This window comes from Aedes albopictus, chromosome 2, assembly GCF_035046485.1.
Source record: "Aedes albopictus strain Foshan chromosome 2, AalbF5, whole genome shotgun sequence".
In the NCBI taxonomy this organism is placed as follows: Eukaryota; Metazoa; Arthropoda; class Insecta; order Diptera; family Culicidae; genus Aedes; species Aedes albopictus.
This window is the reverse complement of record NC_085137.1, coordinates 164512067-164538142: the sequence shown is the minus strand read 5'-3', so window position 1 is coordinate 164538142 and position 26076 is coordinate 164512067. Positions and strand designations below refer to the sequence as shown.

At 42.0% G+C, this 26076-nt stretch overlaps 2 protein-coding genes across 2 annotated transcripts in view; one reads left to right on the top strand and one right to left on the bottom strand.

Annotated features, from left to right (window-relative positions):
- The window catches only part of LOC134287784 (YEATS domain-containing protein 4-like), a 131888-nt gene extending 126065 nt beyond the window's left edge, over positions 1 to 5823 (top strand). The window contains exon 4 of the mRNA XM_062850680.1: positions 5537 to 5823. The gene's annotated coding sequence lies outside the window, so the exon portion shown is untranslated. The remainder of the gene's footprint in view (positions 1 to 5536) is intronic.
- The window catches only part of LOC109398704 (actin-binding protein WASF3), a 110973-nt gene that overhangs the window by 25248 nt on the left and 59649 nt on the right, over positions 1 to 26076 (bottom strand). The window contains exon 3 of the mRNA XM_019671086.3: positions 4151 to 4710. Coding sequence (XP_019526631.3) covers positions 4151 to 4531 — 381 coding nt within the window. The 5' untranslated portion in view covers positions 4532 to 4710. The remainder of the gene's footprint in view (positions 1 to 4150; positions 4711 to 26076) is intronic.

Genomic DNA, 26076 nt, shown 5'->3' with positions numbered 1-26076 from the left:
AGTGCCATGTATCGTCTGAAGACTACTTTCAGTCCTGGGCTCCCACGGTGGTGCAGAGGGCCGAATTAACCCTCTAATACCCAATCCCGCCTTTAGACGGGGTATAGTTGGAGCATTTTTGTAATTTTTGTTTCGTGGAAAATCATTTTTTTATATTTTTGGCTGATATTTAGGACTGTTCTGTATATCTCAAAATGGTTTTTAGTGTATTTTAAAGCGTATTTACATTTTTTTTAAATCATTGAAAATTTATGTTTTAGTCACTATTTAGAATTCATTGTTTATTTTGTATTGAATCACTACAATTGACATATTTAAAATTTTTCCCAAATCATTCTATCCTTGTTTAAGGGCGGACGGGACGGTCGAGGAAATATCCTCCATTGCTCTGTTTCTTCTAAGATGGTAATCTCAGATTCTACTTCATATAATGGAACAAAAATCTATCATTGTGTATGCTCACTTGCAGTTCATATGCTGATTGTTTTTCAGCCTCATCTGTGGGATAGAAATCGAGATTACCATCTTCAAAATCGCGAGGCAAATTGTTAGAAAGAGAGGAAAGATAGGAAAAATAACACAGCGTCCCGATTCACCTTAATAGTTTAAGGGAATCGAATACACTCTAAAATTGCTTTCTTTAAAATTACACGGAAAATAAAATTTTCTGTGGAAAAAATTTAAAATAATAATATTTCAACAATAATCATACAATCTCAAAATGTTTTCATCTCAAAAAATCCGTACCCCAAATTGGCCTCCAGGAAAAATATAAAAGTGTGAGGATGTTCAAAAATAAAAATTAGAAAAATCAAAAACTGAAATTCACGAAATCGAGAATTAAAAAGAATCATCTTCCAAAACATGTTTAAATCGATTTTAGATGACGAAAAATGATATTTAGATCAAAATCAAAAATTTGGGTATTAGAGGGTTAAAAGATTTCCATCCTGGGCAATTGCCAGCCATCGTCTTGATCTGTGGCCAGGTCAAATTTCTGTCGACTTGCTTGATTTCGTTATTGAAGCTGTGCCACCATGAGCCTCTGGGTCTGCCTCTGCTGCGATGGCCTGCTGAGTTCCAGTGTAACGCATGTATGCAGATTTCGTTTCCACCCCTGCGTAGAGTGTGGCCGACCCACCAGAACCCGACGTCTGAAGTAGACGTTAAACTAATATTCCTTCTATTTTGTAGTGTTTCTAAGGACGTGGCCAGATATACAATGTGATGCTTGTTCTTTTAGCGACACTACTTGTTAGACTTTTAAAGGCAAATGAACCTGAGCATTGTATAGCTACCCGCGATGTGTACAGTTGCCAATACTATGCTATGAAGTACTGATGACAGTTAACAGCAAGTTAAAGAGGACCAATGAAAGTTAATAATTCAATAATAAACCTACATTTTATCAAATTTATAGACGTTTCAAAAATTATACAGGAATAAGTACAAAAATCGGTAATAAAAATATTCTCCTTTAATTCAAGAATTATTATCTAATAAATTCCATCAAAACACAATAGAGTCTTCCAGGTTTTTTAAACTCCTAAGAAAAAACAAAAATTGGTTAAGGATATTTTCCAGATTTTTTCCCAGACTTCTTATGGAAGGATTGCAAGAACCAGAGTCCTTTTGGGTCAATTTAAATTTCCGCTGAAAATTCCTTCTAAATTAATGGTATCCAAACACTCCAAAAAATCAGGAAAAATATTTAAAGGTCCAATAAGTAACCTCACAGACGTTTACGACCTTCAAATTCCTTACACACTTTTACAACTGTACTTCGATGTCTGATATCTGTGCTGGTCAGAGAGAGCGGTCAGACTAAGGCCGGGGTGGCCTCTGCTGTACATAGTAGCCGCCTCCATTCCACTCGGTCCATGGCTGTTTGTCTCCAGTTCCGCACTCTTCGTAGGGTCCGCAGATCGTCCTCCACTTGGTCGACTCACCTAGCTCGCTGCGCTCTACGTCTTCTTATACCGGGCGGATGCTGGTGGTGAATTTATTTAAAGATTTAGGAATTCTATTCTTGATTCTTCCTTGAATTTCTTCCAAAGCTCTTCCTTGGATTTCTACCGTAATTTTTCCTTCAAATTCTTTCGCAGTCTCTCACAGACTTCTTCCCGTGTATTCTCCTTGAATTCATCCCTTTCTTTTTCCTAGTGGTTTGCTAGAGTTTTTTTTACTGGTTTTCTCCAGTTCTCCCAGGTTTCCATCCAGAGCTTTTTACGTATTTTCTCCTTTAGATAGTTCCTTCTTCCGAGATTTTTTTTTCAATGTTCTTTCAGGATTTCTGAGAGTTGTTCCTGGGATTTCTACTAGAGATCCTCCCAGAGTATTCTGTAGGATTTTTTCACGCAGTATCTGCTGGAGACCCCGGCATTTCTTTTAGAGATTTTCCCGAATGCTTCCAGAGTTTTTCGCTGGATTACTCCCGGAGATCCTTCCATAATTCATGTTGAGTTCCTTCAGAAGTATCTCTTTCCGCAATTGCTTTTCATCCATTCATGATTTATTCATCCAGAGCTTTCCGACATTTTTCTTGTATTTTCTCGAGAAATTTCGTCCGTTCCGTAAACACTTGATACAGAACGCCGAGAACGGCTGTGCAAATCTCGGTTAAAGTACATTAGCTGAAAACTTGGCTAAACGCTTGACGTTTAATATTTGATGATATCGGCACCCATGGGTGCTGCTGAAACTCATGTTTTTGCTGATATCTCAGTTGAATTGCGATTGCCGAGCGCTCAGCTGTACGAATCTCGACAAAAGAATGGAAATTAGCCGAGCTGAACTGAGTTTGTAGTTCTTTCCGGATTTTTCTTGCACATTTTCGTGTTTCTTCTCAAATTTTCTTTATATTTCATTCCAACGCAACGATTAAAGCAATCCTAATAAGAGCATACAGGATTTCAAGACAATTTCTTGTAGGCATTCCGAAAAAAGCTCTGGGAATAATACCGAGAAAATCTGTAAACATAATCACAGGTTGCAAGAAATCTGAAAACAATTATGAGAAAAGGCCTAGAAAAAGCTCCTGCAGAAATCCCAGATAGCACTCCGAAAAAAAAAAATAGAAAGTCCAGGGTATATTCAGAAAAAAATAGTTCAAAAAGACATCTCAGGAGGAACTCCTGCAGAAATTTCGTGAAAATACTTGGAAGAGATTCAGTGGAAATCCCAATAATGACTCATGTAGCAATACTGGAAAGAATGTCGCGAAGATCTCGGGAAGTCCCAACACCGGAATACCGGAAAGAATCACGGAAGAAAATACGAAGAATCCCAAAAGAAGCTCCAGGAAATTTGTGATACATCCTTAGAAAAAGTCTTATGAAGATCTGGGGATAAATCCTGATGGAAATCCCACGAAAATGAATTTGGACAAAACGCAAGATGAATCCCAAGAGGAACACTGGGAACAATACCGGAGAAACCTCTGAACAAAATTCTAAATTGAGATTCTGTAGGTATTTAGGAATCTCGAAAAATTCAAAAGAAAGAATCCCAGAAAAACAACTTAAATATGTGGAAAAACTGAAAACTGAAAGCATCCGAAAGAATATGCGAGAGTTAATTCAAATGCAATACGAAAGGAATCTTGTAAGAAATCCTGGATAACACCAAGAGGTATTTCTAGAAAAGACAGAATTTCTGGAAAAATCCTTGTACCTACTAGCAGAGGTTTTAGATGGATTTCAACTTTCAGATTCATCCACATCCACATGGAATTTTCAACAGCTTATCTAAATCGTCGGCTCGCCACAAATACCTGCTAGATCTAGGAATACATATTCGAGGGGATTCTACTAGGATTTATGCTGAGCTCTCCACAAAAATCTACTTCTGAGAAGATTCAGGTTTTCCAGCTTTTCCCAGGTAGTAGACACCCTGAATAAGACGGGACTGTTGAACAACCGGATCACAATTATAACGAAATCAGGTGAATCTGTCTGTTTTGCGAATAATATGGTTATTACAGGAGAATATTTAGAACGATGACAGATTTTACTGTACAATAGAGTACCATGACGCATATTGTCGACAGATCCATCATTAATTGATAATGCTGAATAAAAGAGATACAAACTAAGAACAGAAAAATAGATACCCTTATGGAAACGCACAAAGGTGCAATTAGCAAACTCACCTGGTACACTTCCAGCATCGCGGTCGGCATCGTCGACCGGGAGAATATCTGCTGATCAAACACGGTGGCACTCTTGAAGGCTTTCTTCAGCTGGATGTCCTGCAGTGAAACTTCCTCCACCGTGCTATCTAATTGGGTCACCTTAATTGCTAGCCTATCGATCCGTGCCTGCAGCGAATTAGCCCGCTCGGCTAGATTGCCGGCGTCCCGCGTCAGCTCGCCAAACAGATCCTCGGCATGTTTGGACAGCGACGACAGCTGGCGCACGATGTTAGTGAGGGTGGTGTTGGTTACGGTTTCAAGCTCGGCCGGAAGTTCCTCCCGCACGTACACCGACCGGGCGACGTACACCGGCTGGACCAGCCGTTTCGGTAGCGGCATTCTGTGGGGGCGAGGAGGTGTGGAGGTTCGGGAAGTTCGGCTACTGCTGCGACTGTCTCTCGCTCGGCACTAAATCAAGCTCTACGGAGCTCTAATCACGATGGCTGGGTCGTGCAGGTGAGTGAGCCAGTCCTCACTTTTTAGTTCACCACCCGGCGAGGGAGCCGCATTTTCGCAACCTGTGGATTTGAGCGAAAGAGAAAACGAAAAGGGAAATTTAATTACTTTGCCATGGGAAACCAGAATCTGCTGCACACGGTCGGTTTATAAGTGCTATTGTGAATGATTGGATGTGTCGCTTGTGTGTTGATGGGGTAGCGGTTGGGAATTATATTTAGTGGATAATAAGCATTTTGGGCGTTTTCAGTTAAAATATTCCAAAATGTGTCTGTTTTGCCGAGCAATATGGAAGGTGGTAATATGGTCTAGAAATGAATAAGAAATTTCTTGAGAACCCATCAAGCAAATAGAACCAATTTGAAATGTCAAACAATGTTTATACGTATGAGCCCTAATTCATGACTCCGGTTTAATTGCTGGGTAACCGAGAGGAAGTGACTGATTATGTCGATTATAAATATCCCGCTAAGGTAATATCAAAGCCGTTGTAGAAGTACACTGATTAGGGCTGGCTGCCAAGTTATCACTGTTAACGAAGGTAATGATTTGTGTCGTTAATGGCGATTCGAAAGATAGCATCACTGATCGGTCGTCGGCACGCGAGCACCGGTTTTATCTTGGAATGAGTTCAACTGTGTGTCCGACCTGTTGTAGCTGCTGATAAAGGTGACTGACACGTAAATGATACATAGTTTCTCTTACACAAATATATATGAGTACTTCTTCATCCTCATTATTCTTAATAACAATTATGATAGGATAGAATGTTCGATACAAACCCTCTTCCTAAATTTTTGTTAAAAATAAAAGCTAACTAACTAAAATTAACAAGTTAGCTAACTTTTCGAAAATGATACCCTTTCTTTTATTTTTTACCTTTAATAGTGCTCTGAGTCACACCGGCACCTGGACATCTCCAGGCAACCATGAACGGCTTCACCACACTTCAAACGCACGACACTGACCGCAGTAATGGACCCAGCCCAACCTTCTTCATGCTCAAATGATTCAACCAGCAGCGCGGTCAATCAAATCACTTCCTGCCTGTGTCTGCCTGCGCATGTCGCCGCACAACAGAGTCACGATCTTTCAACGAACATCATGAACGCACGTAAAAGAATTTCTACTAGGTATCCACCACAGCACATGCAACAGCTGATTCGTGGTTGGTCATTGATGACTACACTGAACGGCGGCTTGCGGTGAAAATTACTATTCTGAGGGTCAATTTAAATACACAACGCCACTAAATTTGTGCAGACTGAGTTTCGTTTCAATTCAACAGAATTATGATTTCTATTTAACCATGGACTCGATTTTCAATTAAAAAAAGTTTCTGTTGGAAACCGGATTCGAACCAAGAACCTTGACATCACCAGGCTCGCACGCTATCACTCGGCTATCGAACCGGTTGATGTGAGAAGAAACAAAACGCACACAAGAAGCGTTAGTGGGTCGATGATCATGTTTTGCCATGGTAAATTTAAAAACATTTTTATGCTTGTCATTACTGCAAACCGTCTTTCAGTGTACATTTGCTACATCACGCCATGGGGCGGGTTGAAACGTTGACCTATTTTGAAAGCGATATTCTTTTTAATGATTAATTTTAATGTTCGTTTATAAGTTAATTAACTTGTTTTATCTGATTAGTTTTCTTGGATGACTAAGGATGGCAAATTCAGTGAATAGCCAGTTGTTTATTAATAATATGTAAAAGTTTTTGGTAGTAAAACTTGACATTCAAGTTTCAGATAACGGATATACATTGAAAGAACTCATTTCATCTAGGAGTTTTATCTAATTTCCGTCACACGGAGCATCAATCAATATTAATCGAATTATATCACAATTATTTCCTTAAAATATTAGGATTCGAAAATAATTTATCGTTCGAATTCTATTTCCGTCTATTCCATGACTATTTCAATTCAATTTTCACCAAACCTTACACATGACACTGTGGCACATAGAGTGGTCATTCATTCATTTCATTTATGTATTTAGTTCAACATCAAATTCATGATAACACTAAATCAACAAATTGCCGCCATAATACTCTATTTGCAGCTGCAGCTCTCCAACGTCGGTCACGCCCAACGCTCGCCAGATCACGCTCCACCTGTTCCGCCTATCGTGCTCTCTGTGCTCCACGCCTTCTTGTACCAACCGGATGGTAAACAAACATCAACTTTACAGGGTTGTTATCCGGCATTCTTGCAACATGCCCTGCCCGCCGTATCCGTCCAGCTTTGGCCACTTTCAGGATGTTGGGTTTACCGTAGAGCTCGTGGTTCATCCTTCTCCGCCACATACCGTTCTCCTGTACGCCGCCGAAGATCGTCCTTGGCACGCATTGCTCGAAAACTCCGAGTGCTTGCAGGTCCTCCTCGAGCATGGTTCATGTCTCGTGTCCGTAGAGAACCACCGGTCTTATTAGCGTCTTGCACATGATACATTTGGTGCGTGGGTGAATGTTTTTGGACCGCAGTTTCTTCTGGAGCCCATAGTAGACACGACTTCCACTGATGATCCGCCTTCATATGTCATGGTTCAAGTTATTGCCAGCCGTTGGCAAGGAACCGAGGTAGACGAATTCTTCTACCACCTCGAAAATATCCCCGTGTATCGTAACATCGCTGCCAAGGCTTGCCCTGTCTCGCTCAGTCCCACCTACCAGCATGTACTTTGTCTTAGCCGCATTCACCTGTCCAATCTTTGCTGCTTCACGTTTCAGGCGGGTGTACAGCTCTGCCACCGTTCCAAATGTTCCAGCAATAATATCCATATCATCCGCAAATTGGCCGGATTTCATGAAGATCGTATCCCGGCTGTTGAGCCCGGCTCATCAAATAACACCTTCCAGAGCAATGTTTAATAGTAGACAGGAAAGTCCATCACCTTGTCATAGTCCCCGTCGAGATTCAAATGAACTGGATGGTTCACCTGAAATCCTTACGCTGTTCTGCACACCGTCCATCGTTGCTCTTATCAGTCTGGTGAGCTTCCCGGGATAGCTGTTCTCGTCCATGATTATCCATAGATCTATGCGGTCGATACTGTCGTATGCCGCCTTGAAGTCGATGAACAGGTTGTGCGTTGGGACCTGGTATTCACGGCATTTCTGGAGGATTTGCCGTACGGTGAAGATCTGGTCTGTTGTCGACCGGCCGTCGATGAAACTGGCTTGGTAACATCCCATGAACTCATTTACTTTAGGTGAAAGACGACGGAAGATGATCTGGGATAGCACTTTGTAGGCGGTATTCAAAATGGTGATCGCTCGAAAGTTCTCATACATTAACTTGCCGCCTTTCTTGTAGAAGGGACAGATTATCCATTCCTTCCACTCCTCCGGTAGCCGTTCGGTTTCCCAGATCTTGACTACTAACTGGTGCAGACAGGTGGCCAACTTTTCCGGGCCCATCTTGATGAGTTCTGCTGCGATACCGTCCTTTGTTGTTTTTGAGCTGGTGGATGGCATCCTTAACTTCCCTCAGCGTGGGAGTTGGTTCGTTCCCGGCCTCTGCTGCACCAACATAGTCATTTCCTCCGCTGCCTTGATACTCCGCGCCTACATTCTCTTCGTCATTCAAGTGCTCGTCGAAGTACTGCTTCCACCTTTCGATTACCTCACGTTTGTCCGTCAGGAGGCTCCCGTCCTTATCCCTGCAGATTTCGGCTTGCGGCACGTAGCCTTTGCGGGATGCGTTGAGCTTCTGGTAGAACTTACGTGTTTCATGTGAACGGCACAGCAATTCCATTTCCTCGCACTCCGCTTCTTCCAGGCGGCGCTTTTCTCCCGGAAGAGACGGGTCTGTTGCTTCCGCTTCTGTCTATATCGCTCCACATTCTGTCGGGTTCCATGCTGCAGCATTACCGCCCGCGCTGCGTCTTTCTCCTCCAGAACCACTCTGCACTACTCGTCGAACCAATCGTTGCGTTGTTGATGGCTGCTTTGACTGTGCTCTAGTAGTCCTCCACATCGAGCACACCCTCGTCCGGCAACGCTGTATCGAGATTTTGCGCGTATGCGGTGGCGACATCCGGTTGCTCCAGTCGCTCTATATTGTACCGGGCGGCCGCCAGTACTGTACATTTTTAATAACGGAGAGTTCTGGACGCAGTTTAACCATCACCAAGTAGTGATCAGAGTCGATGTTTGCGCCGCGATAGGTTCTGACGTCGATAATGACGGAGAAGTGCCGTCTATCAATTAGAACGTGTTCAATTTGCGATTCCGTTTGTTGTGGTGATCTCCAGGTGTAACGATACGGAAGGCTGTGCTGAAAAAAAGTGCTACGAATGGCCATGTTCTTAGAGGCGGCGAAATCGATAAGGCGTAGGCCATTTTCGTTCGTCAGCTGGTGAGCGCTAAACTTTCCAATCGTCGGTCTGAATTCCTCCTCCTGGCCTACCTGAGCGTTTAGGTCTCCTATGATGATCTTGACGTCGCGGTTTGAGCAGTGGTCGTACTCGCGTTCGAGCTGCGCGTCTTTGTCATCATCAGTGCTTCCGAAGTGAGGGCTATGCACGTGCATTATGCTGATGTTGAAGAATCGGCCCTTGACTCTCAACCTGCACATTCTTTCGTCGATCGGCCACCAACCGATCACGCGCCTCTGCATGTCACCCATCACTATAAAAGCTTTTCCCAGCTCACGTGTGTTGCCGCAACTCTGGTAGATGGTATGATAACCTCTAAACGTTCGCACCATAGATCCTGTCCAACACACCTCCTGCAGCGCTACGATTCCGAACCCGCAGTCATTCAGTAGGGTAAAAGGGTATAATGTGCCCCACCGGGGCAACACGCCCCTCTTCATTTTCTAGCGAATCAAGCGCTTTTCGCATGCGTGATCGATTAAAAATCTTAAATATTGGAGAATTATTGCCATCAAGCTTGTCTGTTAATGGATTGGTACAGAAAAGCAATACAAATATCAAAAAGTCTGAAATCGAAGCTTTTGGCGTAATATTTTTACCTCTTGTGAGCTGACTTCATTGTAAACGAAGCTAGTTCTGTTCGCTTGTGTTACTTTGCAACTTTTATCCAGTTAAACACTTGTTGAAAGACCTTCCTAGGATAAGCATGTGGTGGAATTATCCCCTGGGGCAGTTTTATCACGGGGCTGGACGTTTTCCTGAACGTTTGATGGGGCGTATTGCCCCGTTTGTTTTGAAAAGGCAAATTTTGGAACGTTTTCGAAAAACGTTTCAAAGCTTCCATAGCCACCTCTCCAAAGGCGAAGTTCGCATGCAACACTTCACTAACATTAGTAACAACGATTTGCAGTGAACAATAGATGGAATAAGGCACCAGTTTCAGATATATTGCCATTTCTGTTTAGGGGGGGGGGCATATTATACCTGTTTACCCTATATCGGCGAGTATGCGGGTGCTCCCGATGAAATTGAGAGATCTATAGTTCCACGTACCGAGCTTCCAAACGCAAGCCCCTTTTCGTCGCTGTGGTCGTCGTCATAGGTATCGGTTCGCATTCTTCTCTTGTTGATTTTTCGGTGCTTGTCTTTTTACGGCTGGCTCGCAGGGCCTGACAGCAACCCACTAATCCAGGGAGCTGGGCTTACCTTCCCGGAAGATACGGGTTCTGCATTGCCATTTCCTCCAACTACAGTGCTAAATAGCTAGGCTCAAGCGCCAGTCCTTGCCTAGGAATGAATGGTTAGAAGGGTCTAATGAATACGTAATCGCAAACGCAGCCTTGTGAAGTACCAGGGCGGCCTTCAAAATATTATGCTCTCATTGTGCTAACCAAAACATTGGTGTAGTGGACCTTGTGTTTTTTCCTATATGGTTTCGCATTATGCGCGTGCAATGCTTCGAGCGTGTGCTTGTCAACAACGCAATTGTTGCTACGCTCTATAGATAGTGGATGATGATGATGATGATAGTAGATGGATCCGTTGTATAAAAGCGAACTGACATAGGGTGCTATTACACTCTTTGCTAAGACGCCAAATATTTGACCACTTTTGACAGATGAATTTTGGTAGGTTGTTTGGCTCTGTTTGTCCCTATTCGTTTTTAGAGAGTGACAAATATTTGTGTTTGCCAGGTACACTTTGGTCAAAATTTAACTGTCAAAAGTGGTCAAATATTTGGCATTGGTCAAAAAGTGTCATACTAGCTATACTCTGTATTCAAACGAGCATGACGTCACGATGCCAACAACACCAATGGAACGCATGACGTCATATTCAACCGTCGCACTCTTAAAAAATACTATTAGCACTCTTGAAACATTTCACTCAGCGATGTACACGTATTTTGGTCCTTCCTCTAAATGTACATGAAAACCGATTTTAAAAATATTGCTGTTATTAAAAAAAATCAAAAAAAAACCCTAATTAATCCACCTAGCGGTGATGGTGCCTTTCTCGTGCTTTAAAATATCCTTTCAACAAAACTCGAGCGACATGTTGATGACATTGAAATAAATACAAAATGAAAACTGCTTGCTAAATCTACTCAATATGGATACATTTTGTATTAGCATAACATCCAATATTCAGAAAATATAAGACAACGATCCAAAACTCAAACCAAACAAGTGTCGTGAAGCCGCAAAATTTTGAAACGTCATTTTAGATTTTCCGGTCATCATTTTATGACTCCGGAGATATCTACCCCAACTAAACTAACCGCCATCTTGAACATTGAGACACCATCTTGGATGTTCTGGTATTCATTTTTGGACTCTGCACCTAAAATAACATAAAATAGTCGCCGTATTGAATTTTGGCATGTTGTTTATGATTTTCTGGTTACCAGTTTTGGACGAAGACCGGCATTTTTCCCCATTCAAACTATAGTCATATTGCAGACCTTGTGAAACAGCGCACAGCTTGGGTTTTCTGATTACAAATTTTGAATTCTGGACATATTTTCATACAAAATATGCCCATAATGCAAGAATTAAAAATCCTATAAAATAGGCACTAACTTGAATACTGGGCCATTATCTTGGACTTTGGACCGCTATTTTGGATACTCTGGTGGACTCCAAACAAATTTCCCATACCAAATACACTTATTTTACATAGTTTTAGAGCTCAAAATTCCTTAAAACAGCCACCATCTTCTGCTTACGCGATCAAATTCTCATTTTTCCATTCAACGTTGACCAATCCTGCTATAACTTTACACCTTAGGAACCTGAAATGGTACGATTTGATGAGATCGCTTTAGTTTTGTCTATATTTTGTTCTCATATATGAGAACTTAGACCTATTCGTCACTGTTGTTCATACCTAATGTTTATCAGGCCATTAAACAATGCCACGATTTAATTTTTCACATGAACGTTGGTTCTGCTACACAACAGCTAGTCTCTAATGTGATCTAAGGCTATTTTCTTGCTAACCGTTCATTAGATTATCAAAAAATCTGCGATCTGATGTGTCGTATGAATGGGTTTGGTTAATTTTTATTCTTGGTAATTTCCGGTGGGATAGCCGGATCTGATTCCATGAGTCATGGACCATGACACTACCGGTTGTCCCAATTATGGTCTGAGAATATTTTATTGCTATTTATTCACCTTTACCTAATCACCGCGATATGATATATCGCATGAATGGGTTTGCTGCACTTTTACTTCTAACCACTTTCGAAGCCACAGCTGAACCCGCAACACTACCGGGAATCTAATGTGGTCTGACCCTATTTTTTCATCAGGCTGTCGATAAGTCGTGATCAGTCTTCGTTCTACTGCTCGTGTTGTGTGTAGGTAAGAGGTAACGATAGCGCACGAATGTAACAAAGCCGACTGACACCCGACTGCGGCCACGAAATGAAGGTAGTAAAAAGTAGTAATCCTACATTATAGAGATCTGCGGAGGCAGTTATTGTGAGCCAATCGTGCAGAGAGAACTGTCAAAGTGTGAGCCAAATGAACATGCTTATCGTTCGTAGGAAGGCGTCGTTTGAACGGTATTGCAATCGGAACTAAATAAATTAAAATTATTTATTTCTAATATCGAGAAATTGGCGGCATATGTATGTTTAGTAAAAAGATAAAAATTTATTAATTCTGCTTTCAAAAGCTCATGCTTATGACGACACTTTGTTGCTGCACTTGTCGAAAAAACTTCCATTGCTGCTTCTTGCTTCACTTCTGCCGATATGATTAGCGTAACACTTTTGCAATAAATTTCAGATTTCTTCGATTGCTCCGCTATTTCAACAAAATTTTGAAAAAAAAAAATTCTGCCATAATTAGAAAATGTAAACAAAACACTTGAACCACAACGAAGTCACGCACAAAGTTTGAACATCTTGCTTTGAAGCAAGTGTTGGCAGCTGTTGTAAACAAAACAAGCAGCGTTGCCGAACCGACGTATGTAACTTCCGCTCATCTCTATGTAGAGGATTTCTAGTAAAAAGTGTCGAATGTTTACAAGACTGGTCGTGATTTGATGTACCGCATCTATGGGTTTGGTTAAATTTTACATTTTACTACCCGGATCTGATTCCGGGTAACTACCGGCTGAACCAAATATGGTCTAACATTATTGTCTTGTTAACTGCTCATCGGTTAACCAAAAACGCTGCAAATTGAAGGTGTCACATGCAGGGTTTGACAATTTCGACAGGACTCTCTGAACCAATTCCGGACCACTACCAGTGACGTAAGGCTATTTTCTAGCTAACTGTTCATCAGGTTATCGCAAAAGCCACGATTTGATGTGTCACATGCCTGGATTTGGTTCACTTTTACATTTGGCCTCTTCCGGCCACTCAAAACCGATTCCGAAACACTTGCTGACCGTCAGGTAATTTAAAAAGCCGCTATTTGATGTGACGCGTGTACGGGTTTGTTTCTCTTTCAGATTTAACCACTTCGACGGAAACCCCGGAACGGGTTCCGGAACACTACTGGTTCAGATATGATCTGAGATGGTTTTCCTGCTCATTGTCCATCAGGTCATCGAAAATGCCGTGGATTGATGTGTCGCATGTATGGGTTTGGTTCAATTGTATATTTGGCCACTCCCAGTGGGACGCCTAGAACCGGTTCCTGAACACTACCGGTTCAGATATGGTCTGAGATGATTTTCCTGCTCATTGCCCATCAGGTCATCTAAAATGCCGTGGTTTGATGTGTCGCTTGCATGGGTTTGGTACAATTGTATATTTGGCCACTTACAGTGGGCCGCCCAGAACCGGTTCGGGAACACTACCGGTTCAGATATGGTCTGAGACTATTTTCCTGCTTATCGCTCATCAGGTTATCGAAAATGCCGTGGTTTGATGTGTCTCATGCATGGGTTTGGTTCACTTTGATATTTGCCACTTCCGGCGGGACACCCGGAACCGGTTCCGGAACACTACCGGTTCAGATATGGTCTTAGACTATTTTTCTGCTTACCGCTCATCAGGTTATCGAAAATGCCGTGGTTTGATGTGTCGCATGCATAGGTTTGATGCATTTTCATATCTGGTCCCTTCCTGGGGTACCGTTCCGTAACACCTAAATGGCCATATCTCCGGAACGGCTGAACCGATCCGAACCATTTTCAATAGGAAACAATGGGACCAGATTCCGCATCGAATGAACCGTCGGTCATTGAAATCGGATGAGGTTTACTGCCAAAAAGTGATGTGAGTTTTTTTTGTACACACACATACACACACACACACATACACACACACACACATACACACACACAGACATCACCTCAATTCGTCGAGCTGAGTCGATTGGTATATAAGACTTGACCCCTCCGGAGGCTCTATCAAATTTTCGTTTTTGGAGTGAACATATAGCCTTTCGGTACACCTTGGTGTACGAGAAAGGCAAAAAATGAGGAAATGTATCCAGTTTTGCCTTAAGTTGCTATGAACATAATTAAAGGCTGAAGCTCAAAGACACAAATTTGCTGAAAATGTGACATATTAAAACGGAAAGAGGGAAGAAAAATCCCGTAGTTCTCGTGGGATAAATACCGTCAGCTGCCTGGTGCGTTACCCAACTACACTATAGATCAGATAACGACACAGCAGAATGTGCTGGCCCTTACTGTAGTTTTTGACAGTTTGTTTGGCTGCATAACACAAAGCTCCGCAAGTCTATGTAGAAAGTGTCAAAGATTAGCATTAGTTGGGGCTATCTATCTGAACTAAAACAGTCTTATATTTGTTTCCCTTAAAATATTTGTATGGCGGATGGGTAATCCACCACTTTGTAACACTGAGTTTTGATCCCAAAGCATATATTAAACCAATTATCACAACAGAACCGTAATTACATTACAGGATACAGGTGCCTCGTACTACAAAAAGCTTTTTTCACCTCAATCAAATTGCTTGCCCCACGCAAATCCAATTTTCCCCCATATCTGCAGTCGTGACCATCCAACCTGCGTACGATGTTGAGGTATAGCCGCCCGTGGCCATTTCCCCCTCGATCCAGATTTGATGACGGCCACCGCCCTCAATTTCCGGTTGACTGAATCCCAGCTGAGGAAACCAACATTGCGCCCGAACCGCATCATCGCTCGATGATGTACTGGGGCTTACAGTAAATTACACCTTGTCGAACGGAAACCCCTTTTTTGCAATACGACCTTGGCAAGTGCAGCTTCTGTTGCTCCCCCTTTCATCGTATTTGGATCATGGCATAGCAAATACGACCGAGTAGAACGAATTCTGCATGTCGAGGTCTGACCTCCCGTCGTCGTCGTCGTTTGCACCTGTCGAATGCTTGTTGAGCGATTGTTCAGAGGTTCAGAGGAGAAAGCACATGTTATTCGATTGAATTTTAATGCAAGAGCGCCCTTTTTTCTTTCACATATTGGACCGAGCTGGAACGGTTGAAGTTAACTTCGTTAACGGTCAATCGCATTGAATGCGTGGAATTCCACTTGACTAACCGCAGTCGGTACACTTGCTTGTGGTATGGAGAGCATTAGATACTTGCGCACGCTTAGCGAAGATTGCCATCAACCGCAAAAGGAGGGACCATAGCCAGCATCTTTTCCGACCAACACTTTCTCTCATTTCCTAGCGACCGTCGTCTCGTCATGTACCCAGCAAAAACAGATCTAGTGCACTTAGGTATTGTGGCGATGGCGCGGTAATGACGACATTGCGCTCAACTTGAAAGATCATTTCCCCCAGTTAAGAAAAATTAAAGTAATCCACCAAATGCTCGCCGGCCCTCCAACTGTCTAGATGCCGTTCAGTTTTTTTTCGCGAGCTTTTCCCAAGATTAAATTTGATGTATTCTCATTGTGCGGCACTCTGAGTGGTCTCCTCCTTTTCTTTCAAGTATACTAACAAATAAAACATACCCGACAACCATTCGTCGTCGGCCACGTTTCCCGGACGCCCGACACGCCCCGCCCCACCGAACACGGAAACGATTCGAAAAATGTGGCGTGAATGACGCGACGACAACGTTTCTTTGCTTGCGATTTCGCGCTACTCCTACCGCTTGAAGGCGCCACTCCGTTCTCACAAGTGTGTTTGTCTTTTAGACAACTTTGGCCAACATCAATATTAACGCCTTGGATTCGATGTCGTCAGTTCTCTCTGGCTGAGGCCACTCGCTCGGGTCTTAGTCAGAATCATGATGATAATTATAACGTGCGAGATATGCGGCGAGAATGATGATTGATAAAACAAACGCGACAAATATGTTCGCTAATCGCTTTGTAGCTGTGGAGTTTTTAGCGCGAAAGTGGATCACGTGATTTTGCACACTGCACAACAGAGTCGTGAGGAACGTATACTGTCGGTACTCCTACAAAATGTTGTCACTCACTTTTAGCCCACTGCATTTCAAGGAATTCAGTCGATTTTTAGGAGGAAATAAGCTTGTTGTTTTAGGGTGGCCCACACTTATGTTAAATACATATAATTCGGAAAAAAAAATACTAAGTCTTACTCCCTTGATCAGTTGTTTTTGACTCCCAGAAACTACGAAATCGATTAAGTCTAAGGTGGCACTCAACGAGTTTGAAATCAGTGTGAGAAAACATGGCCAGCCGAGGCCCGTGGCGTAGTTGGTCACACGTTCGCTTCATATGCGGATGGTCATGGGTTTGATTCCCAGCCCCGGCACTTGCAATTTTTCGTCAGTTGCTCTTCACCGAGAGCGGCTGACACTGACCCTCTTCTGAGCCCCATGGCTCAAACGGACCCGGATACCTGGACATCGGCGAACTGCTACTCATAATGGACGCTCAATTGGACTGGAAAGGAACAACGGCCACCTATCATCCTTGTGCTCATCATTCTACCATGTAAAGAGTAGAAAAGTGAAAGCAGCAGAAAGGAAACCAGTTCGATAAAGTATAATAGAATACATCTAGGCGCTGTACAATCTGTAGGTACAGATGTCAATTGAAATCGCTCACGTAGTGCCCTAGTGGACAATAGAGCTGTAAATTAGGTTAAGTGATTAAGAATAAAAAAAACATGGCCAAATTTTAATTGTTTGCCGCTAGGAGTCTCTAGCCATGTTTTCTCATACGCGTACCACAAAGGGTTTTAACAGAGCCCTGAAAAGGACACTGTAATAACGCATAAAGCATAAAGAGAGCCTCTATAGTTCTTTACCACAGCAGGTCAAAAAACAACAGAACATCCTGAAGAGTCAGGTGTCTGAAGAAAGTTTGGTAGTTGATCTCCTAATCACATACAAAAAGGGGGTTCTAACATGTTAGAAGCAAAGGTGTGTAAGTGACAAAAGCCCACTTTTGAGTAAATGAGGTTTAAAATTTTTCACCATTTTTTCATCTCATACCAAATGTATGAAGCTTCTAAATCAACCCAATTTTCTCCGATTTATTTTAATTTTTCTAATCATCGTAAAAACAATCTTAAAAAACTTCCTAAAAGCTTGAAATCTGATGAATTTGTTGATATGCTCAACTCAAAACGACAAAATGGTCACCCCTTTGAATCTGGGCCCCTCAAATGAATCTTATTCATTCCTTCAGTAATTTCTGCAGGAGTTCTTTCAAGGATTCCTCCAGTAATTTTATCCGAAATAATTCCTAGAATTGCTTCTAGGATCCATCCTGGAATTTCTTCAATGATCCTTCCTGATACTCTTTCGGGGATTCCTTTTGGATTTTTTTTTCGGAATGCCTCATGGACATTTTTCAGAGATTCTCTAAGGAGTTCTTCAAGGGATTTTTCCTGGAGTTCTTTCAGGTATTTCTATAGAAGTGCCATCAGGGGTTGATCCAGGAGTTACTTCGAGGATTCCAGCAGTATATTAGTTTTTTTGGGGAATGCTCCAGAAGCTCTTTCAGTGATCTCTCCTGGTGTTCCTTCAGGGATCTACCCAGTAGTTCCAGGAGGATTCAAGGATGCTTTTAAGTATTTCATCCGCGATTTCTTCAGAAGTTCGTTCAGGTATTCCAACAGGGATTTTCTTAGCTATTCTTCAAAAAGTTTTTTCAAAGATTTTTTTTTCAGGAGGATTCAGGGATGTCTCCTAAAGATCCATCAGGAATTTCTCCAGTAATTCTTTTGGGAATTCCAACAAGAGGCTCTTAAGATTTTTTTTTAATTCTTCGTCATCCGCCAGGTGTTGCAGAAATGCCGCGAATACAACGTGCCCACACATCACTTGTTCATCGATTTCAAATTGGCGTATGATACAATCGATCGAGAACAGCTATGACAGATTATGTACGAATACGGATTCCCGGATAAACTGATACGATTGATCAAGGTGACAATGGATCGAGTGATATACGTAGTTCGAGTATCAGGGACAATCTGGAGTCCCTTCGAATCTCGCAGATGGTTACGGCAAGGTTTCGTGCTTGCTGTTCAACATTGCTTTAGAGGGCGTAATTAGGAGAGCGGAGATAAACACGAGAGGAACGATTTTCACGAAGTACGTTCGGCTGCTTGGTTTCGCAGATGATATTGATATTATAGCTCGTAAATTTGAGACGATGGCGGAAACGTACATCCGACTAAAGAGTAAAGCCAGGCGAATCTGATTAGTCATTTATGTGTCGAAGACAAAGCACATGATGGCAAAGGGCTCCAGCGAGGAATCACCGCGCCCGCCACCCCCGAAGTTCTATCGACGGTGATGAAATCGAGGCGGTAGAAGAATTTGTGTACTTGGGCTCACTGGTGACCGCCGACAACGACACCAACAGAGAAATTCAGAGACGCATTGTGGCAGGAAATCAAGCTTACTTTGGACTCCGCAGGACTCTACGATCGAATAAAGTTCGCCGTAACACGAAGTTAACTATCTACAAAACGCTGATTGGATCGATAGTCCTCTATAGGTACAAAGCATGGACCCTACGTGTAGAGGACCAACGCGCCCTTGGAGTTTTCGAACGGAAGGTGTTGCGTACCATCTACGACGGAGTGCAGATGGAAGATGGGACTTGAGAATGCGAATGGACAACGAGCTGCATCAGCTGCTGAGAGAACCAACCATCGTCCACACCGCGAAAATCGGGAGGACGGGTCACGTCATTAGGTTGTCGGATTGCAACCCGACTAAAATGGTTCTCGAGAGTCATCCGACCGGTACAAGAAGACGTGGTGCGCAGCGAGTTAGGTGGGTTGACCAAGTGGAGGACGATCTGCGGGCCCTACGCACTACGCAGAGTGCAGAACTGGAGACAAACTGCCATGGACCGAGTGGAATGAAGACGGTTACTATGTACACCAGGGGCCACCCAGGCCTTAGCCTGATCGGTAAAGTAAGAAGATATTAGGAGTTCTTACAGGGATTTTTTCTAAAGTTCCTTCAGTGATTAGTCCAGGAGTTCTCCAGGAGTTTCAGGGATTCGTGCAGATGTTTTTTCAGAGATTGCCCCTGACTAAATTCCTCCAGGAATTCCTTCAGAGATTCTTACAGGAGGATCCAAGAGAACCTCTAGGAGAATTCAGGGATTCCCGCAGAAGTTTCTTCAGGGATCCTACAGAAGTTCACTCTGGGATAAGTCCGGGAGTTCCTTCTTAAATTTGTCCAGAAGTTCCTAAAACGATTCCTCGAGAAGTTCCTTTAGAGAATTTCAAGAAGTTTTTCCAAGGATCGCTCCTGGAGTTCTTTCGGAGATTTTTCCAGGAAGATTCACGGATGTCTCTAAGAATTACATCAGAGATTTCATTCAGGAATTCCCACAGGAGTCCCTTTAGGGGTTCTTTTATGAATTCCTTCAAGAATTTTCTTGGGACTATTATCAGGTATATTTCCAGGATGCCCGTGAAAGATCTTTCATGGAGTTCCTACAAGAATTCCTCTAAGATTTTTTTCTTCAGAGAATCCTCAAGATTTTTTTTGCAATTCGCCCAGGAATTCTTTTGGAGATTCACCATCAAAATCCTTCGGAGATTTCTCCTGGAAATCCTTTGGAGAATCCAGGGATTCTTCCTGAAATTGCTTTGGAAATTCCTTCACCCAGGACTTCCTTCGGGAATTATTCCTGGACTTCCTTCCCAGATGCCGCCTGAAACTCTTTCGGGGATTCCTTCTAAGATTCCTTCGAGGATTCCTCCTGATTTTTTTTTTCAGGAATTTCTTCAGGGATTCTTCCTGGAATTGCTTTGAAAGTTTCTCCTGGATATCTTTCTATGACCCCCCTCAAATTCTTTGGGATTCCTCCTCGATTTTCTCTAAAATTCCCAATCAGGGTTTACTTCAGAAGCTTCTGCATGAATCTCTCTAAGAGAGATAGGTACCTAAACTACCAGGGATTCCAGCAGAAGTTCCTTCAGTGGTTAATCCAGAAGTTATTACCAATCGCACCAAATCGCTAAAAGGGACCGGTGAAATTTTGTCCGGGGTTGATGGGATTTAAATTTTCGGGGTTGGTGGGATTTTAATACATCTAGAATGTCATGTCCTATGTCATTTTAGAATCGTATACATAATTTCCTTTCAATACGATAAGACTAATCCCCCTCTCAATTCACTTCTAATCGTATCGATCATTTTCGTCGTTATAAAAATAAACAAGTCGTCAAAAATCTGGGTCGGTGATTTGTTACGGCAAGCAGCACATTATTGATGATGTCAACTACCAGCCACAATCGTACAATATATGGTCTTTATATCGGCTTGATTTTTTTGTCCTTCACTTCCAAACCATATAGCTAGCACAACATTTCGTGAGGGCCAAACGCCAAGTTCTTCTCACTAATTTTGTTTTTGAACTTGAATATGAATATTATTCCTTAATTGACAGCTGGAGAAGTATTAAACAACGATCAAGATTTGTTACAATGCTATGTACAGAAATAATCGTAAAACGAGAATCGTTCAGTAAGAAAACGCCCTTTTTGAATGATGCACGACAAAGCCGGACCATATACACGCCGGCAGTAACAATGTGGTTTGGGAAATGTTACCCTCTGCTGTGGCGTTCGTTATCAATTGTCGTCGTCAGAGAGATAATATCGAGCTGGAGAGAACTGGAAGTTGTTAGTCATTCCCCCGTATGATGCAAACTCTTCGCAAAGCTAAACAGTACCGTTCGTTTATGTTTATGTGTCCGAGAACTGGCTGCACTATGACTCATTTGACGGCGAGACTATTTCGATGTCCGGGAAAGAGTTTATGCTTAAAATATAGTTGAAGTTTTTGAGAACTTAGCTAATGTAGAGGCCTTGTTGCAGGGTAGGGTTGACTGACATAGATTTTTCGATGCTGATAACAAGAACAAGCTGTAAAATTGCTGTTTGTTAAGCAAGCAACACGATCGATAACGAGTCTCACTCTGGCATAGCCAGATACCGACCGACATGTGAACGAACGTTTGAACATGACCTTTTTGAGTGCGATAAACTTTCGTTCCCGATTGGAGGAATTTCAGACTTGCTCACTATTATCATGACGTTCTACTTATTGACATAACGTCTCAACTGGAACAAAAGCTGGTTCCCAGCAATGTTTTATGAATATCTTCATTAAACTATTTTTTTGCTATTTCAAATCATGTGGTAGGTATAAGAGTAGGTACTTTATATCTAGGAACAACGAGACATTTATTTAACTAAAAACCGTTTTTATACCCAGTTGAACAGAAATATAGAAAAGTTTGAGGAAAAACGGTTTACAGTGGGATTCGAACCCACGACTCCATATTTAATAGCCAGGTACTTTAGCCAACTGGGCTAAGGTAGGCTGCACTGTTTTGATTATATTCGCAAAACAATCAGCTTAAACCGTTGACTAACATCCGTTCGGTGAGTTTAATTAGCTATAGTCTACAAAACAACCAAAAAAGGCTGTGATTACCCCGAATTGCACAACACCGATATTAATATTAATTGCAGTACAACCCACCACTGCCTATTGGCACTCTTTCTTGTGCCTTTCCATTTCTGGCGTTTCTTGTTTTATTTTTACAATCCGCACAACTCTGAAGAATACGGTGGTGTGTGATCGACGGTGGCCGTCGACGATGTAACGGCATTAGTAGTGCGGGAGAATGAATGCCTGCGAGTGGGCCGGCACGACCGTTCAACGCATTCAAAAAGCCAGATCACGTTTGTTGATCTCCTTGATGCACCACGCCACCCACCCACTATACTCACCCGGAGTGAGTTGTTGGATGGATGTTGTTTTGCGTACATGACGTACAACCAAAACACAATCTGATACCACAAACCCACTAATGCTGTTTTGTTTTGCTACGGGAGAATCGGTGTAAATCCATAAAGCTAGTGTGTATACACACACACTCTCTCGCACTAAAAATCTCTAGTGAACAGGGGTTTTGAGATCGTGCTTACCGGAACTCTGAATGATTTAATAAGCTAGTCGCGATCGGTAAATTTTACCGAAATCTTAACTGCTGCGTTCGGTAATAGGTTTTTAATCGAAATTCTATAAAAAAAATACCAAATATCGGTAAAATGTTCTCGATTATCTGTCAAAATAACGAAATTCGGTAAAAGTTACAAACATTTTTCCGGTATAACAAACTCAACTTGGTTTTGGTAAAGTGTTATCGAACTCGGTGATTTTCATTAAGTGTGTAAGTACTTGATTTTTATAAATTTTTCATCTGTTCTGAAATTTATTGTTTTTTTGAATATGCGGTACTTTTCTGTTCTCAATTATTCAATGCAGCGTAACATTTGAAAAAAGCCAATCTGCAAAACGTAAACATAGGGAAACTCGCATAAGAAGATTATGTTCCAGATTGGTTGGTCCTCTTAAAAAAACAGAGACGTAGTCCTACGTCAAAAACGGACTAATTTTACCTGATCTTTTTATGATTTGTTTTCTAGAATTTCTTTCATAGGTACATATAGTCCCTATCGCGATTTCTCCCAGAGTTCCTCCAGCATTTTCTCCAAGAAATGTTTATGGGATTTTTCCTAGGATTTCTACAGGAGTTTCTCCCAGAATATTTCTCAGGCGAGATGTTCTCTTCTTGAATTATTTTCCGCAATTCTTTTCTCAAAAGTTCTTCCAGGGATTTCTCCCAGAATGTCAACAGAAGTTATTCCTGGGATCTCTACTAAAGTTCCTCCCAGGTGTTTTTTTTTCATGCGTTTTATGCAGCAGTTCATCCCGGATTTTCTTCCAGAGGCTTTTTGCGGATTACTGCCGGAGTTTGTCATGCAATGTCTGCAAACAAATATCGTGTGCTTTTGTCTAGAGTTTCTCCTGTGATATTTCTTCTCCCCTTGAGAAATCATTCGGAGTTTCTCCCGGAAGTTATCATAGACGATCCCATCCAGTATTTTTCCCGGGATACCTCTCAGAGTTTTTCAGAGTTTATTCTAGAGCTTCTCTAAAGGTTTCTCCCCGGGTTCATTCAGTGTTCCTTTTGAGATTTCTACAGGATTTATTGTTAATATTTTTTCTTGGAGTTTTTCTAACGATTTCATTCTTCGGGTTTTTCTAGCTAATCCTCGTAGTTATTTCCAAGACTTCTTGGTGTGATCATCCTGAGATTTGTTGTGGTTCAAGAAGTTTAAGGGGCATTTCAGAGCGATTCAGAACCTCCACGTCGTGCCTGAAACCCCATAAAGCGCTAAAATACATCTGAAACTCTCTAAACCATCCAAAATTCTCCTGTAATCCCCTGAATCTACCTGAGACTCCTTCAAAAGCTGACATTCCATGGAACCCCCAAAATCCGCTCAAACAACTTGAAATACCCCTAAAACTCCATTTATATGCCCTGAAATCTCCAGAAAACCCCTGAAATCCCCTGGAGCATCTTTGGGAGCATCCTTGAGATCCACTTAATTCCTCCTGAGAATCCTGATTCCCTTGAGATCCTCTGACACGCTCCTGAGACCCTCTTAGATACTAATGAGACTCCATTAGATTCCCGGAAATCCCCTAAAACCACCCTGAAACACCACAGAAACCCCCAGAAACCCCTCTGATTCCTTTTGAATCCTCCTGAGACCTCGTAAAACGCTCCTGAAACCCCCATGAAACCAGCTGAAACCCCTGGAACTCCCTGAGACTAGCTATGATACCCTCGATATTCCCCGAAACTCTCTGGAACTCCACCAAATGTCAGTAAAAACCTCCTGGAAGCATCTGAGATCCCCTCAAACGTCCCAGAAAACCTCTGAAATTCTCTCAACATCCCTTAAATTCCCGTAAACACCCTCAAACTGGAACCTAGAAATTTCTCTGCGACCTTCTGTTGATCTTTCTTAAGACTCCCTAGAAGTCTGCACACTTTCAAGAGAAAATTCCAGAGGAACTACTAAAGTAATTTGCTGGAAAGAAAGTGTTACAGAAGTATCGCAAAAATCCCTGGAGAAAATGTTGGAAAGTTTTCCAGGAATAGTACAATAGACATCTCCGAAGGAATTTAGGAGGATTTTGATAAAGTTGCCGGAAGAAATCTCGTGAGAAACTCTGGAAGATATCCTGGGAAGTGCTCTTGCAGAAATCCCGCTAAAAACTCCTGCATAAATTCTGGAAGGAACTCTGGTACACGGGAAACAATCCGTTTCCAAAACATGACGAAAAAGTCATAAAATCATAAAACATGCCGGTTCATGATATCATGACTACAAGTTATAATATCATGACAAAATCGATGAATATCATAAATAAACATTTTTACAATTTTTCTGACAAAAAGTCATGTTTGCCAAAGACGTTACGACGAGCCTTGTCTTGTTTACCTTTATGAAACATTATGACGCTGAGTCATAGAACTATGCCGCTGAATCATAAAATCATAAAACAGCGGCATGGAACACAATGCAGCGAAACAAACGAGTGCAAGCTTCGTACTGTATGTCACCCATCACCGACGTCACTCAGCGTCCATCGGTGGATACAGTCAGTGGAATATGCGACGTGGCGTTGTAAAAGTCCGTCGACTGGTGGTGAAGTGTTACCTTGGCCGCAAAGACGGCCTATTTTGCTTGCGTCATGTACGCAGATGACCAAAAATGAGTCTACGTAGTTTATAAGCAGCACCCAAAAACGTAACGTCGAAGCTGTGTTACGGCAAAACTCGTCATGTTATCATGCCGATTTTTTATGGTGTATATCCATAACATAAAACACACATTTATCGACTCACTCAAAGTGCAAATTTTCGGTAACACCAATCCGTGTGGTCAATTATGAATTTCAAATATCTCAGCGTACATAACAGCGTACAGATGGGTAAATTATTGGTTAAATTGGGAAAAAATCCACAGCTCAGGTGAGATTTGAACTCACGACCCTTATTCGCTAGACAAGTACTTTACCAACTAAACTAGGCAAACAGTTTCAAACAATAAACAAATAGCATTCGCTCTTCGTACATATGTACAACAGAGATGGTTATATTTGCGGTTTAGGGGAAGATGATATAGATCGATGAGATTAGAATTGAACCTTATGACAACTAAGTTGCCGGGTCATTAATTGGCTCGGTAGCTTAGTTGGTAAAGCACTTGTCTAGCGAATAAGGGTCGTGAGTTCAAATCTCACCTGAGCTGTGGATTTTTTCCCAATTTAACCAATAATTTACCCATCTGTACATATGTACGTTGAGTTATTTGAGACACATTTATCGCCCAATCATGACACATTTTGCCAGTTTCGGGTTCCGGATTTTCCGTGTACAAACAAACAACTCTTAGAAATCCCGAGAAAAACGCCGAAAAATCCGGGAAAGAACTCTGGAAGCAAATCGAGAAAAACCCATGGATGGAATTTTGGGAGAAACTCCTGAACAAATCTGGAAAGAAACTCAAATAACTCACATACACTAAATTCTGTTTTTACGCGATTGATGCGTTCGCGCAAAAAAAGTTCGTGTAAAAAAAGTTCGCGTAACTTCGAGAAATCGCGCAAAAAAAATCCAAAGGAAATTTTTTTTACGCGATTTGTTCTCCGCAAATGACCAAAATCGCGTAAAAAAAAGTCGCGTAACTTCGAGAAAATCGCGTAAAAAAAGTCGTGCAAAAAAAAATCGCGTAA